Raw genomic sequence first — 15,472 nt, forward strand, 5'->3', positions numbered from 1 at the left:
GTCGTACAGAATGAAATTGTGTACACAGCTTGCCCCTAGACCGGCCTAGACGCTCACTAAGAAAGTTTTTTTTTAGCTTCACAACCTTTGGACCGCTATGCACACAAAAACGCAAGCTTTTTATCAAACCATTGTATTTTATTTTTGGCATTTCCCCAAAAAGCAGCTGTCTAATGGACACTATTCACCAAACGTAAACAAACAACATTTAGCCACGTGATAATATTGATAAAACAATGAAAAAAAAACTGTCACGTGACAGCCTGTGTGTATTACGTAATTTGTATAGAAGAGATAGAAAACCACGTGGCTAAATGTTGTTTGTTTACGATTGGTGAATGAGTTCCATTAGAAAACATGAATAGAAATATGTCACGAAATCCTTATTTTTAAAGCATTCTTTTTTTCTTTTTCCCTAAGTCTACTTATTTTTAATATGCATTACGTCATTTCCACTTCCTTTTAGACGCCATCTATATTTTAAAAAAAAATCCTGATAGCATTAAGAAGATAAATCTAGAGTCTTTTTCTTTTTTTTTATTTTTCGATAGAGAGAAAGACAGAGAGCAAGGAATGGTATTTTGTAGCACTTTACAAAAATATCCTTGTCATTTCGCTACTTTCAATAAATAAAAGCAAATTGATATATTTTTTTGTTTATATTTAGAGAACAACATACCAAAATAAATAAAGTAGAAAGGGGAACAGGAATGTAGGTCTTCGGAAAATGATTATTTTTTTCTAGGCTTGAAAATGTTGGTATGGAGAAATATCAATTGAATTGAGAAGCCGAAGAAAAGTCATAGAGTGTAAGAATAGTCATAGAGTGTAAGGAAAAGTCATAGAGTGTAAGGAAAAGTCATAGAGTGTAAGAAAAGTCATAGAATGTAAGGAAAAGTCATAGAGTGTAAGGAAAAGTCATAAAGTGTGAGGAAAAGTCATAGAGTGTAAGGAAAAGTCATAGAGTGTAAGAAAAGTCATAGAGTGTAAGGAAAAGTCATAGAGTGTAAGGAAAAGTCATAGAGTGTAAGGAAAAGTCATAAAGTGTGAGGAAAAGTCATAGAGTGTAAGGAAAAGTCATAGAGTGTGAGGAAAAGTCATAGAGTGTGAGGAAAAGTCATAGAGTGTAAGGAAAAGTCATAGAGTGTAAGGAAAAGTCATAGAGTGTAAGGAAAAGTCATAGAGTGTAAGAAAAGTCATAAAGTGTGAGGAAAAGTCATAGAGTGTAAGAAAAGTCATAAAGTGTGAGGAAAAGTCATAGAGTGTAAGGAAAAGTCATAGAGTGTAAGAAAAGTCATAAAGTGTGAGAAAAAGTCATAGAGTGTAAGGAAAAGTCATAGAGTGTAAGGAAAAGTCATAGAGTGTAAGAAAAAGTCATAAAGTGTGAGGAAAAGTCATAGAGTGTAAGGAAAAGTCATAGAGTGTGAGGAAAAGTCATAGAGTGTGAGGAAAAGTCATAGAGTGTGAGGAAAAGTCATAGAGTGTAAGGAAAAGTCATAGAGTGTAAGGAAAAGTCATAGAGTGTAAGAAAAGTCATAAAGTGTGAGGAAAAGTCATAGAGTGTAAGAAAAGTCATAAAGTGTGAGGAAAAGTCATAGAGTGTAAGGAAAAGTCATAGAGTGTAAGGAAAAGTCATAGAGTGTAAGAAAAGTCATAAAGTGTGAGGAAAAGTCATAGAGTGTAAGGAAAAGTCATAGAGTGTAAGGAAAAGTCATAGAGTGTAAGGAAAAGTCATAGAGTGTAAGGAAAAGTCATAGAGTGTAAGAAAAGTCATAAAGTGTGAGGAAAAGTCATAGAGTGTAAGGAAAAGTCATAGAGTGTAAGGAAAAGTCATAGAGTGTAAGGAAAAGTCATAGAGTGTAAGGAAAAGTCATAGAGTGTAAGAAAAGTCATAAAGTGTAAGGAAAAGTCATAGAGTGTAAGGAAAAGTCATAGAGTGTAAGAAAAGTCAAAGAGTGTAAGAAAAAGTCATAGAGTGTGAGGAAAAGTCATAAAGTGTAAGAAAAGTCATAAAGTGTAAGGAAAAGTCATAGAGTGTAAGAAAAGTCAAAGAGTGTAAGGAAAAGTCATAGAGTGTGAGGAAAAGTCATAAAGTGTAAGAAAAGTCAAAGAGTGTAAGGAAAAGTTATAGAGTGTAAGGAAAAGTCATAGAGTGTAAGGAAAAGTCATAGAATGTAAGGAAAAGTCATAGAGTGTAAGGAAAAGTCATAAAGTGTGAGGAAAAGTCATAGTGTGTAAGGAAAAGTCATAGAGTGTAAGAAAAGTCATAGAGTGTAAGGAAAAGTCATAGAGTGTAAGGAAAAGTCATAGAGTGTAAGGAAAAGTCATAAAGTGTGAGGAAAAGTCATAGAGTGTAAGGAAAAGTCATAGAGTGTGAGGAAAAGTCATAGAGTGTGAGGAAAAGTCATAGAGTGTGAGGAAAAGTCATAGAGTGTAAGGAAAAGTCATAGAGTGTAAGGAAAAGTCATAGAGTGTAAGAAAAGTCATAAAGTGTGAGGAAAAGTCATAGAGTGTAAGGAAAAGTCATAGAGTGTAAGGAAAAGTCATAGAGTGTAAGGAAAAGTCATAGAGTGTAAGGAAAAGTCATAGAGTGTAAGGAAAAGTCATAGAGTGTGAGGAAAAGTCATAGAGTGTAAGAAAAGTCATAGAATGTAAGGAAAAGTCATAGAGTGTAAGGAAAAGTCATAGAGTGTAAGGAAAAGTCATAGAGTGTAAGGAAAAGTCATAGAATGTAAGGAAAAGTCATAGAGTGTAAGGACTAGCTTTTTGTGTTGGGTAGGAGGAGGAAGATAAAAAGATAAAAGTGAAAGTGGGTCAAATCAACGATTACAATTAATACAACCAAATTGACAAAGCTTTTGATTTAGAGAGCAAAATACCATCAGAAATGTAGACAGAGGCACGGCAATGTGTACGAAGGACTAACTTTTGTTGTTGGCAGGGGGGGGGGGGCACCGGATAAGTAAAAGTGTTTCTAAAATTAACGGGCACAAAATATGAGAGCGTGTATGTGTCGGGGGGGGGCGCATTATGAAACGGGTCTTTCCTTATCAAGTTAAAAGTCTATGTGGGAGATATTCCAGAGTGCAAGAGAGAGAGAGAGAGAGAGAGAGAGACAAGCAAAGAGAGAGCAAGCCGTGAAATTTCATTGTAACAGATACACTAATTCAATGTCTAAAAAAGTAAGTTAGGTTGATCGTTAAAATTTGGCCCGTTTATTACATTTCAGAGAAAGAAAACAAGAGGGTGTTCCGGCCATAAAAGCAATATAAAGCCAAGGAACAAATCAACGGTCGCAGCTGGTGTGTACTGCTAGTTAATTTAAATATTTCCAATCGTCCAAATTCATTATCGTTAGTCAAAATATAAAATAAATGTCATGATTGATTCAAAATAACTGATGTAATTTTACTCAATATAAGCTTCATTATGAAAAAAAAAGTATATTTTTAAATTTTATTTGTTAAATATTAATCGACCTTTAAGATGAACGCGGGACCTTAGATGTCCCGCCGGGAAGATTTTATTACTAAAAGTGGGACAAAATGTCTGTGACAAGTCAAAAGCTTGCTGTCAGACGTCACTCCATTTTATCACAGCATTAATTATTATTATTTATTATTTATTTATTTTATTTTAATTATTTCCCCGTCCTATCCCCAATTTCTTCACCCGCCCCACCTTTTCCTCTCCAGGCTAGACTTAGTCCACCACCTTGGCGACACTTAGGCCAAGGCTTTCACTTATCTCCCCTTGATCGGGGAAAGATAAACACACAGCCTCTTTGATCTTGCCCTCCGGATGTCTGACGGCCGCAATTGAAACCACCTTGGGTGGAATGCAAGTCAATCTTTCTTCCCCCCCCCCTCTCTCCCACGTCTCTCTTTGATCAAAGAGATTACTCGGGTCAACACGCCTCGTGACACTCCAAGGTACGACTCTTGTCAGATTCACCCACGTGAGAGATAATCTTTAGCCTAGGACATTTCCTGTTTCCGCCCGTCTCTCTCATGGCCTTTATAAAGTAGAATAGATCAAGCCAGACCCTCTCATTTCTCACTCTAGCTGAACAGTCGAGTCTGGACTATTTCATTTATTCTTACTCTTAGAGGAACACCTGGTGGTAAGCCGAACTTAATCACAGTTTCACTTAATTGCTTTGTGCATATTTCTTACTGGATAGTATCATGTGCATTTTATTATTTCATTTACATTTAATTAGTGCATTGTGTATTTCTCACTGTCGTAAGTAGAAAACATAAACCTGGCATATGTATGTATTTATGTATTGCATTAATCTATTAATGCTGCGTTGCTCAATTGATCGTTGATGCAACCATGTTTATATTTGTACATCTTATTTTATTTCATTTATCTCGGCTGACCGCCTTGATGATTTTACTAGCGCACTAATACTCTACACTAATACGGACACTCTCCGTTCAAGTGCACTCCATTGTTCTCGGCCGACGGCCATGTGTAAACAAACCGTCAGGGTCGCTGACCACCGCCCCCCCCCCCTTTTTTTTTTTGTTTCTCTTTCCAACTTGTGTTGTTTCATTGAGATTATTATTTCCCTTTTATGTACATTTTTATATTGCTACTATCAGCCTTCTATTTTCCAAACCCAATTGGTCATCATCTCCCCATTGTGCTCTAAAGCAATTTTACCAATCTGACGAATGCACCTCAGTCGAGGGCATCGATAAGATGCATGAGAGACATGTCCTAACTTGTCTTTATTTATCCGCAGCCTCCCTCAGGTGTCTGCCTATTTATCGCATCAATTGCCTATTGTCTTCGTACTTAGTGCTATTCAGCACTGCACTATTGCCTATATTTATTTGGCATTGTCTGCCTAGTCAACTGCCTATTTGTTAGTGAGTATCATCTACTGCCTACGTGGATCTACTCAACTCTACTACTTGGCGCTGCCTTTTCGACAGCCCACCTGTCAACTTATTAGGTACGACGTCCCTATAGACCCAGAGTCTGTTGGAGACTTCATAGCTACGCCAAACCCTCCGCAACTCACTGGACTTATCCTGTTAACGACGCTGCCCGCAGTACCCTTGTGCCCACGGTACCCGGCCACTCGCCCTACTGTGCCCACTACAGATATCAGAACTTTGGATTGAGACTCCACAAGAACTGTATCATCGGCGTCCCTCTACCTGCTAGAGCGCCACCCCCAGCTGCAGAACCTCAAGCCAGGACACAGCTAGCTGCGACCCAAGCATGACAACCAGCTAAGTTCAGAAGACAAAGTGACATACTCTCTTATTAAGTGCACGAGTGATGATTAAATATAGTATTGCTTAGAGATAGATGCAAACCCTCCCCCTTTTTATTCTTCTATGTAAATATTTATGTAAATAAAAATCCTCAATTTTAACTTTGTATCTCTCTTTTTCATTGCTTGTTTCATTGCGTGCCTGCTCCCGATTTATATGCTGACGGGTTGGTGTGAGTTAGTTTCAAAAATAATCATCCCCTAGACATAAAACACGCCAAACACACGTCACATTCGCTAACCTGTCACAATGTCAAAGGCGGGACCTTCCTGCCTAAAGACATCTGCTCACCTTATAAGGTATTTTTCAAAATTAATAAAAATATTTGTACAAAACCTAACCTCCATTTGCCATTCCTTGTGTTCACTGGAGTTGCATTTGTTAGATTGACCCTATCTGCTGAGCTGATATCAAAGAATGAGATCATTGGAGACTGTTGATAGTCCACGTAGGGAGTCTCACATTGAACGAGGACTGCACTAGAACTACAAACATTGCTTGTAGCATTGAAAGTCAAGGTGGCTTCTGTGGGGACATCTAAAGACAGAACAAAACGACCAAAACTCATCTCATCTGTCCCTTGACTTTCGTCGTAGGGCTTCTGGGACTAGTTGCTTAATCTAATCCATCCACTTTTTTCCAGTCAGTAGCTTTTCTTAGCAGGATATCAAGAGAGATGTAAGACTAGAGATGTAAGACTAGACATGTAAGACTAGACATGTAAGACTAGAGAATGTAAGACTAGACATGTAAGACTAGAGAATGTAAGACTAGAGATGTAAGACTAGAGAATGTAAGACTAGACATGTAAGACTAGAGAATGTAAGACTAGAGAATGTAAGACTAGACATGTAAGACTAGGGAATGTAAGACTAGAGATGTAAGACTAGACATGGAAGACTAGACATGTAAGACTAGACATGGAAGACTAGACATGGAAGACTAGACATGGAAGACTAGACATGTAAGACTAGACATGGAAGACTAGAGATGTAAGACTAGACATGGAAGACTAGACATGGAAGACTAGACATGTAAGACTAGACATGTAAGACTAGACATGGAAGACTAGACATGGAAGACTAGAGATGTAAGACTAGAGAATGTAAGACTAGACATGTAAGACTAGACATGGAAGACTAGACATGGAAGACTAGACATGGAAGACTAGAGATGTAAGACTAGAGATGTAAGACTAAACATGTAAGACTAGAGATGTAAGACTAGAGATGTAAGACTAGAGATGTAAGACTAGAGATGTAAGACTAGACATGGAAGACTAGACATGGAAGACTAGAGATGTAAGACTAGAGATGTAAGACTAGAGATGTAAGACTAGACATGGAAGACTAGAGATGTAAGACTAGACATGGAAGACTAGAGATGTAAGACTAGACATGTAAGACTAGAGATGTAAGACTAGAGATGTAAGACTAGACATGTAAGACTAGAGAATGTAAGACTAGACATGTAAGACTAGACATGGAAGACTAGACATGTAAGACTAGACATGTAAGACTAGACATGGAAGACTAGACATGGAAGACTAGAGAATGTAAGACTAGAGATGTAAGACTAGACATGTAAGACTAGACATGTAAGACTAGACATGGAAGACTAGAGAATGTAAGACTAGAGATGTAAGACTAGACATGTAAGACTAGACATGTAAGACTAGACATGTAAGACTAGACATGTAAGACTAGAGATGTAAGACTAGACATGTAAGACTAGACATGTAAGACTAGACATTTAAGACTAGAGATGTAAGACTAGAGATGTAAGACTAGAGATGTAAGACTAGACATGTAAGACTAGAGATGTAAGACTAGAGATGTAAGACTAGAGATGTAAGACTAGAGATGTAAGACTAGACATGTAAGACTAGAGATGTAAGACTAGAGATGTAAGACTAGAGATGTAAGACTAGACCTAGACATGTAAGACTAGAGATGTAAGACTAGACATGTAAGAATATAGATTTAAGACTAGATATGTAAGACTAGACATGTAAGACTAGACATGTAAGACTAGACATGTAAGACTAGACATGTAAGACTAGAGATGTAAGACTAGACATGTAAGACTAGAGATGTAAGACTAGAGATGTAAGACTAGAGATGTAAGACTAGACATGTAAGACTAGAGATGGAAGACTAGAGATGGAAGACTAGAGATGTAAGACTAGAGATGTAAGACTAGACATGTAAGACTAGAGATGTAAGACTAGAGATGTAAGACTAGACATGTAAGACTAGAGATGTAAGACTAGAGATGTAAGACTAGACATGTAAGACTAGAGATGTAAGACTAGAGATGTAAGACTAGAGATGTAAGACTAGACATGTAAGACTAGACATGTAAGACTAGAGATGTAAGACTAGAGATGTAAGACTAGAGATGTAAGACTAGACATGTAAGACTAGACATGTAAGACTAGAGATGTAAGACTAGAGATGTAAGACTAGACATGTAAGACTAGAGATGTAAGACTAGAGATGTAAGACTAGAGATGTAAGACTAGACATGTAAGACTAGAGATGTAAGACTAGAGATGTAAGACTAGAGATGTAAGACTAGACATGTAAGACTAGAGATGGAAGACTAGAGATGGAAGACTAGAGATGGAAGACTAGAGATGTAAGACTAGAGATGGAAGACTAGAGATGGAAGACTAGAGATGTAGGCCTAAGACTAGACTTGGACCTAATTAATAAACAAAGGAAGGAGATAGGAAGAGGGAAACAATTTGGAAATATGGAAAGTGAAAATGCGTCTTTCTTTATATTTCATTTCTTTATATCTTTTACATTCTCAAAATGTCTTTAAGGTCTATAGAATCAGTAGTCTGGTAGTTAAATTAATGTGCCTGTGGTGACACAGTTGTGCGAAGTGGGTGGCCAACCTTGACACACGGTCAAGAGAAGGGTACCTGTCCCGTTAGTGGAGGGCAGTCACGTGGGTGTGTTGTAAACATTGGGTAATAAAACATCGAGTGAATGCCTTGTGTATGAATGGTCACTTTATGTACATTATATTGTTATTAAATGCTTTGCAATTAAAGGAACTCGTATCACCCAAGTGCTTTTGCTTATTACTAAGATATATAGACTAGATAATTCATTCAACTTGACTACGTTTTAAAACGAACGAAAAGCTATAGTAATAGGAAAAGACATTGTTACTTTACTTAGAACATGGCAATTTAGCGCTTAGTAAATAGAGCAGAGGAAAGTATTATTATCATTCTCTATTGAACATACAATAAATACACATTGAACAGAGTTAGCATGGAGTGTAATACTTGTTTTAAAAACATGAATCATGTGTAAATGTGTATTCTTCTACTTACATAGTACATGTACAGTAAACGTCACGTTGTTTTCAATTTTGTTTATTTCTTGACAGATGTACCGTGTCACTGGAACACAAACAATCTATGGTATATATGTGTCATACATTGTACTGTTCAGAGGCATATACAGTACATTCTATTATAAAAGTACTCTCCACCTTATCGTTTTAGTCATGTGACTCAATGCACTCATCTCATCTTCAGAATGGAAAACATTGCCATTATTATTATCGTCTGTTTACAAATTCTACTTATTAGTGTAATCTACATGCTTATTATTCGTAAATTTGACATTCTGTTTTGTTTAATTCACTCTTCTGTATGTAATAATAATAAGGCTTGTCTTCGAGTCCGAAGATTAGTGAGGAATGCAGTATTTCAATGGACCTCATTCACCAATCAACATTTAGCCACGTGGTGCTCTATATCTTCTATATAATTTACGATCTCATGTTTACTTCATGATGGTTGTCACGTGACAGTTTTTTTTTCGTTGTTTTATCAATAAGATCACGTGGCTAAATGTTGTTTGTTTACGATTGGTGAATGAGATCCATTGGCTGCGCAGTACCAGCTGTGACCTACATATTTTGCCATCCATGGCAGCATAACCATTGTCCGGAGGTGGTTGATTTAGATTTTCTTTTCGCCGTCTGCGTTTGTCCTCGGCAGCAGATTTTCTTTCGGTCTCAAATGTGTATCCCGCGGCCAGCCGTCTCGTTCTGAGGCCGCATGCAACCAGGTGCTCTCTTCTATGTCAGCCAAGGAAAGTTGACGCCTACGCTTGTCTTTGAAGCGTTTCCGTGGGTTGCCTTTGTTACGTCGACCACCTTTTAGATCACCAAAAAAAGACTGCTTTTGGCATACGTTCGTCTCCCATACGGGAAACGTGCCTTACCCAGCATGCCTGTATGTCTATCAAAAACTATTAGGCTACAATATCTTATTATCCGTGTTCAGATATTATTTTACATTGGATTAAAAGTAATGTTCAAGTGAGAGGTTTACTTCTAGAACTCGGCAACTTGTACATATATAGATCTACATATTTACAAAAGATTTTGATTAAATTATGAAAACAAATTACTATTTGAGTTGTGAATGAACCTTATTTTTAAAAGGTTAGCTGTGTAACCTTGAACACTTGGGGATTATGGGCACGACATGGTCTCAATTGTGCTGATGTGTGAAAAAAACAACAAAATATCAAATATCTATGACCGACTGTTAACGAGGGTGTCATGTGGTTAGCACAACGACCAACGGCATTTACGTATGTCATGTAGAGAGTTGGACCCCGTGTATATAGAGACAAGAGTTGGACCCAGTGTATGTAGAGACAAGAGTTGGACCCAGTGTATGTAGAGACAAGAGTTGGACCCAGTGTATGTAGAAACAAGAGTTGGAACCAGTGTATGTAGAGACAAGAGTTGGACCCAGGGGCGGACTGGCTAAATGGGCAAACGGGCAAATGCCCGGTGGGCCGGTACCCAAAGGGCCGGTCTGGTCGCAACCAAAGAAAAAAAAATTAAATGCAGACTCGGGACCCCTCACAGTGGCGGCCTTAGCAGTACGCAGGGCCCGGGGAGTGCCATACGCGAAGCCCCGGGCGAATGTTACATGCGGGCCCGTACTCTGCATATTGTTCATCAAGCTAACGGGCCTTAGTGTTACCAAACATAGTAGCTTGCGTTGATACGGTATTATAGGCCATTTGACTACATTAGTGTACTGTCATTGTTCTGCGGATAACATTTTGCTTGTAAGATTGTGCATCTTATAATGATTTAGTAGCCTTTAGTCAAGTGAACTAATCATACAGAAACTTTTTGCATAAAAATCAACAAACTAAATAATAATTTCTGCTTTTGTTAGGCCCCTTAATAATAATGGCAATGTTTTCCATTCCGAAGTTGGCTCTTACGTATGTCATGTAGAGAGTTGGACCCCGTGTATATAGAGACAAGAGTTGGACCCCGTGTATATAGAGACAAGAGTTGGACCCAGTGTATGTAGAGAGTTGGACCCAGTGTATGTAGAGAGTTGGACCCAGTGTATATAGAGACAAGAGTTGGACCCCGTGTATATAGAGACAAGAGTTGGACCCCGTGTATATAGAGACAAGAGTTGGACCCAGTGTATGTAGAGAGTTGGACCCCGTGTATATAGAGACAAGAGTTGGACCCAGTGTATGTAGAGACAAGGGTTGGACCCAGTGTATGTAGAGAGTTGGATCCCGTGTATATAGAGACAAGAGTTGGACCCCGTGTATATAGAGACAAGAGTTGGACCCAGTGTATGTAGAGAGTTGGACCCCGTGTATGTAGAGACAAGAGTTGGACCCAGTGTATGTAGAGAGTTGGACCCCGTGTATGTAGAGACAAGAGTTGGACCCAGTGTGTGTAGAGAGTTGGACCCAGTGTATGTAGAGACAAGAGTTGGACCCAGTGTATGTAGAGACCCCCTTAGGCGCCTCTGCTCCTCTGTTTTGAAGCCAAGCGCTTTACCACTCACCAATAAGTATAATAGGATAAACATTGTTTTATTTTATTGATTCAAATAATTCGATATCTCATTGACGATTTAATGTTAGGAATAAAATTAATATCGAAATGAATTATTTCTTCAACACAAAAACTTTTCGGTTGATACATATAACATCTTTTCAAGTAAACTAACTACCAAATGTTAATACTTCATAAGTTTGCATTCAACACCTTGATATTACCATTAGAAGCAACTGTGATGTTTAATGTCCCATTCGATAAGACTTGACCGTGTTCTGTCACCCATTGCACAGTGGTGCCATTGTTTGATGTACAGAGACAACTTATCTGAGAGCCGGGTCTGTAGTAAAATCTGTTGGTCGATGATTTTCTGGCTTCAGAGTAACATTTAGTGTCTAGAGTGACTTCTGCAAGGGAATCTTAAATAGATGTCATAATTTACTTTGTTATCATCCACAGAAACAAATTTCATGTAAGGTCAATACTATTGTAACAATAAATTACAGTATAGAACTTAAAAAAAAAAGCTTATGAAAGAGGAATAACCGGATAACCACAACAAATCGCTGTCATATATATATATATCGATAATATAGGAATAAGATGCCCTTTTTCTATATAAAACTAAATTAATGAATTTCCACTAGTTCCTTAACTAATTGGTTAATTTTTAATAATGAAAAATTATGCAAAATTTCATCTTAATCCATGAATGGGAAAATGGGGGTATTATTCCACATACAGCCATATCATTCAATAGGTAGCATTGATTTCCCTTTTCGATTCTAAACTAAATACTGAACTGAGTTGAGGTAAGCTTTGTACCATAGACTTATATATTATATCTAGACTGGAAACCGGAAATAAATCCTTATCCGCGATTGATCGATTCACAGACACATACATATATAGATTTTTATGTACGTAAACTCTTTTTTCAGGCTCTAAGGGAGGTCGCCCCATTCAATCTTTTCTGTCTTAGAAAAGTAATGATCTTTAGTTTTCAAAGTTTAGAAATAATACAAAATCATTTCTCGGATATTCACGCAAATATATAAAACAAAGCCATTTGTTTTTTGTTTCCATTGAGATAATGTTTCAAAAATCCCAGATGGAAATAATTCATGTTACTTTAAATCTTATGTAGATTGATTACCTAGATCTTTCTAGATTATGTATCTGAAAATTGCAAAATAATAATTATGAGATGAGAGTACTCTTATTTTTGATGTTCATTATAGGATTGGAAAAAAAAAGCTTTACTTCTTCTAACTACTTTACAAAACAACGCCTTGATCCAACTTTCTACAAAAATTTCACATTTTTTTGTAGTGTTAAAAAATCTCCATGTCCAGTCTAGATATAGTATATATAAGTCTATGCTTTGTACAAATGTAATATAAGAAATGTGCAGCAGCAACTTTTGATATTCCGAACACTTACCTTTTTTTTTTTTACTTTTTAAAAAATTTCCCGAAAAAATAGCGCAAGACAAAATAGCGCAAGACAAAATAGCGCGGATTTGTATATGACGTAGGACCTATTTAAAAGCACTGGATTTTAGTAAGGTCCTGGGCAGCATTTTTTGTTGAGGTCTTCTTCACTATTAATAAATCTTAAAGTATGCCATATTTGCAGAGAGAGTACTTTAAATTGTATCTCATTCTCCTTTTCACCAGTATTTAAAATGCATAACTATAATATTGATTTTGAAATTTGGTGACCCCGTTCAAGGGTTAGGTGTGATGACATATGTGTTACACATGTGTGTTTTAGTATAATTAGAAATCTTGATCTGTGACATTTATCTTTGATCAAACCAGGGAGTCTCTTGCCACAACATTGACAAACTTAGGTGTGTCCGGATTAGTTAAGCTGGCGATCACTTATCTCGCCAAGTGTTTGTTTAATCTCATGTGTTCCACCTGCCGATATAAATACTGCGAAGATCTAGAAGATGTTCGGCCAGATGTTGTAGGGAATTGGTATGACTATTTGGAGGATAACTAGAGACGAAACCGCAGAGTGACTTCAATATATAGAATGTTAGAGATCGAGTACAGGACAATCTACCACGAACAAAAAAATTCAGTGGAGGGATGGCCACATGCATTTCAGCTGTCTGTTGGCTGTCGATGACCCCAATGTCTACAAGTTAATCTCTCACTTCCTCAGAGGAGAACACTGAGAACAAGATTCTGAGGTACAATGCTGGAGAACGAAGTAAAGCTGCAAGACAAAGTACTTCCAACGTCTTGCAGCTATATGTACGGAAACAAACCACGGATGGAGTTTCAATGTGACATGGCACTTTATGAACGTTTGTGTGTGTACATCTGACAAGTATGGAAGCATGTCTGTGTGTTTTAAAGTGCATTTTTAGCGGGTACCAAAAGGTGAATAGACGCTTTTAGTTTTATGTGGTCTGTCCGTCCGTCACGTTTAGATCTCGTAAACTAGAAAAGATATTGAAAATCCGACATCATGATATTTTAGACCATTCAAATTTCTGATGCAACGGCATAAATATAATATAAATAGCTTGGTCGAGAGGCCAAGTGCGCTTGAACTTGGCTTGGCTTGGCTACCTAGAAGGGGGCTCGAGGTTCGACACCCGACTCGGACAGAGTTGTGTTTACTGAGCGCCTAAAGGCAGCACGGAAAACCTTCTCCCAGATACCCCCTCCCCCCACTGGTCCACAAATGAGATTGGACCAAAGCGCTCTGAGCATGCTATAAGCATGAAAGTAGCGCTACATAAAAGCGCTATCTATCTATCTATCTATCTATCTCTCTCTCTCTCTCTCTCTCTCTCTCTCTCTCTGTGTATATATAATATATATATATATATATATATATATATATATATATATATATATATATATATATAAGCAAATAAGCATATTGTATCAAAGTAAGTAAAAAGTTTACCTCAAATTGTATCATTTCTTTAAACAAATTTATCCGCAAAGGGGTGGGGGGGGGGGGGTTCGTCGAGTAGGAGGGATCGATCCTACCCTAGATCTGCCATTGTATATAGGTTACCATACATATGAAGGAATGACTTACATGATGATAACAACAGGATTAGACTTAACGATGTTCTGGCCATGAATGAACTGTATTTTATCTACTGGCTACACGACAAGATAGGAAACTGTTGAGTAGCAATATTTGTTCGTCATGTCTTGGGAATCTCTCTGTTAAATGTAGATTTCAGTTCTTGAAAAGAAGTAACACATTTTTCATAACATCTCAAATGAATACAATTTTTTTTCTTTTCTTTATATCAAGTTTTAAAAAACTTAATTATGCCTTTCTTTATGATACTTTTAAAAATACTATTTCTGTTTGTATTAATCAGTTACCCTATTAACCCTATTATATTGAGTCCTATCACTTTTGTCTAACTTTGATTCTGTGCACATCTTATTATCGCTTGACTAAAAGTATTTGTATTTTTAATATCCCTAAATGTCCTTACGTTAGAAAAAACTTCACTTAATAAGACACTAAATAAAGAAAGGAAACAAATAACTTACTAAAAACGTAAAAGGTGAAAGTGTCCAACTTTATGTGAAATATGCTTTGTCAATGCTAATGTTTACTCTGACAAAATGTTACATTGTAACAAAGCAAATACTCCATGAACATATATCTTTTTGTCTTGACATATATTCCAGAATTATGAAATACTTTTCTCTTTCACTGTCTTAAGTACTAGAAAGTCTACACAGAGCTGGGGCATTGTACATTCACAGCAGATTTAAACTTCCTGGTCCTTTCATTAAGGTTTTTCGAGTCAACCTAAATACCCGATTTACTTTGGTAGATCTAGATCTATTGATAGTCTGACGGTACTTCAGTATTGAGTTGGGCCAAGGTTTATGTCTGTGTAATGTCACTTCCTAAGACGAAATATGTTTAAAATTCAGTTGACATACAAAGGCTTACATATTTACGTACATTGCCTACATAAACACAGACATTTATAGGCCTACATACACAAACACACCGACGAATACATGCATAACTACATACAGAAAAAAGTTGAACTATACGTTATGTATCTATTAAGAAAACTACACACATGTAGCCTATAATATAGAACTATGTCTCTATTTATAGATTGGTTGCATTTATGTTTTTCTAACCAAGTCACTTGTAATGTCACTTCGCGGCCTTGTTTGAACTAGACCTACTGGGCAGACATTTCAAATTGGCTTTTCTTTTGAAAGTAGTCTATTGCCTACAACTAATTCGGAGAAAAATTGAAAAGAAATTGAATCGTTTTTTACTGGCAGAATGCAATGGCA

General features: G+C 37.0%; 1 protein-coding gene across 3 annotated transcripts in view; it reads right to left on the bottom strand.

Moving 5' to 3' along the window:
- Positions 1–15,198, bottom strand: part of LOC106066799 (uncharacterized) — a 37,784-nt gene extending 22,586 nt beyond the window's left edge. Inside the window, exons 1-5 of one of the 3 annotated variants that reach the window (XM_013225883.2) lie at positions 14,699–15,198; positions 14,226–14,356; positions 11,378–11,575; positions 8,647–8,715; positions 5,636–5,831 (exon numbers count right to left, since the gene is read on the bottom strand). In XM_013225883.2, coding sequence (XP_013081337.2) covers positions 5,636–5,831; positions 8,647–8,715; positions 11,378–11,575; positions 14,226–14,268 — 506 coding nt within the window. In that variant the 5' untranslated portion in view covers positions 14,269–14,356; positions 14,699–15,198. Of the gene's footprint in view, positions 1–5,635; positions 5,832–8,646; positions 8,716–11,377; positions 11,576–14,225; positions 14,379–14,524; positions 14,643–14,698 lie in introns of those variants that run through there. The other 2 variants (XM_013225882.2, XM_056031964.1) reach the window with 2 other exon arrangements.
- Between the last annotated feature and the right edge of the window lie 274 nt (positions 15,199–15,472).

The sequence above is a fragment of the Biomphalaria glabrata genome, chromosome 6 (assembly GCF_947242115.1).
Source record: "Biomphalaria glabrata chromosome 6, xgBioGlab47.1, whole genome shotgun sequence".
Lineage (NCBI taxonomy): Eukaryota > Metazoa > Mollusca > Gastropoda > Planorbidae > Biomphalaria > Biomphalaria glabrata.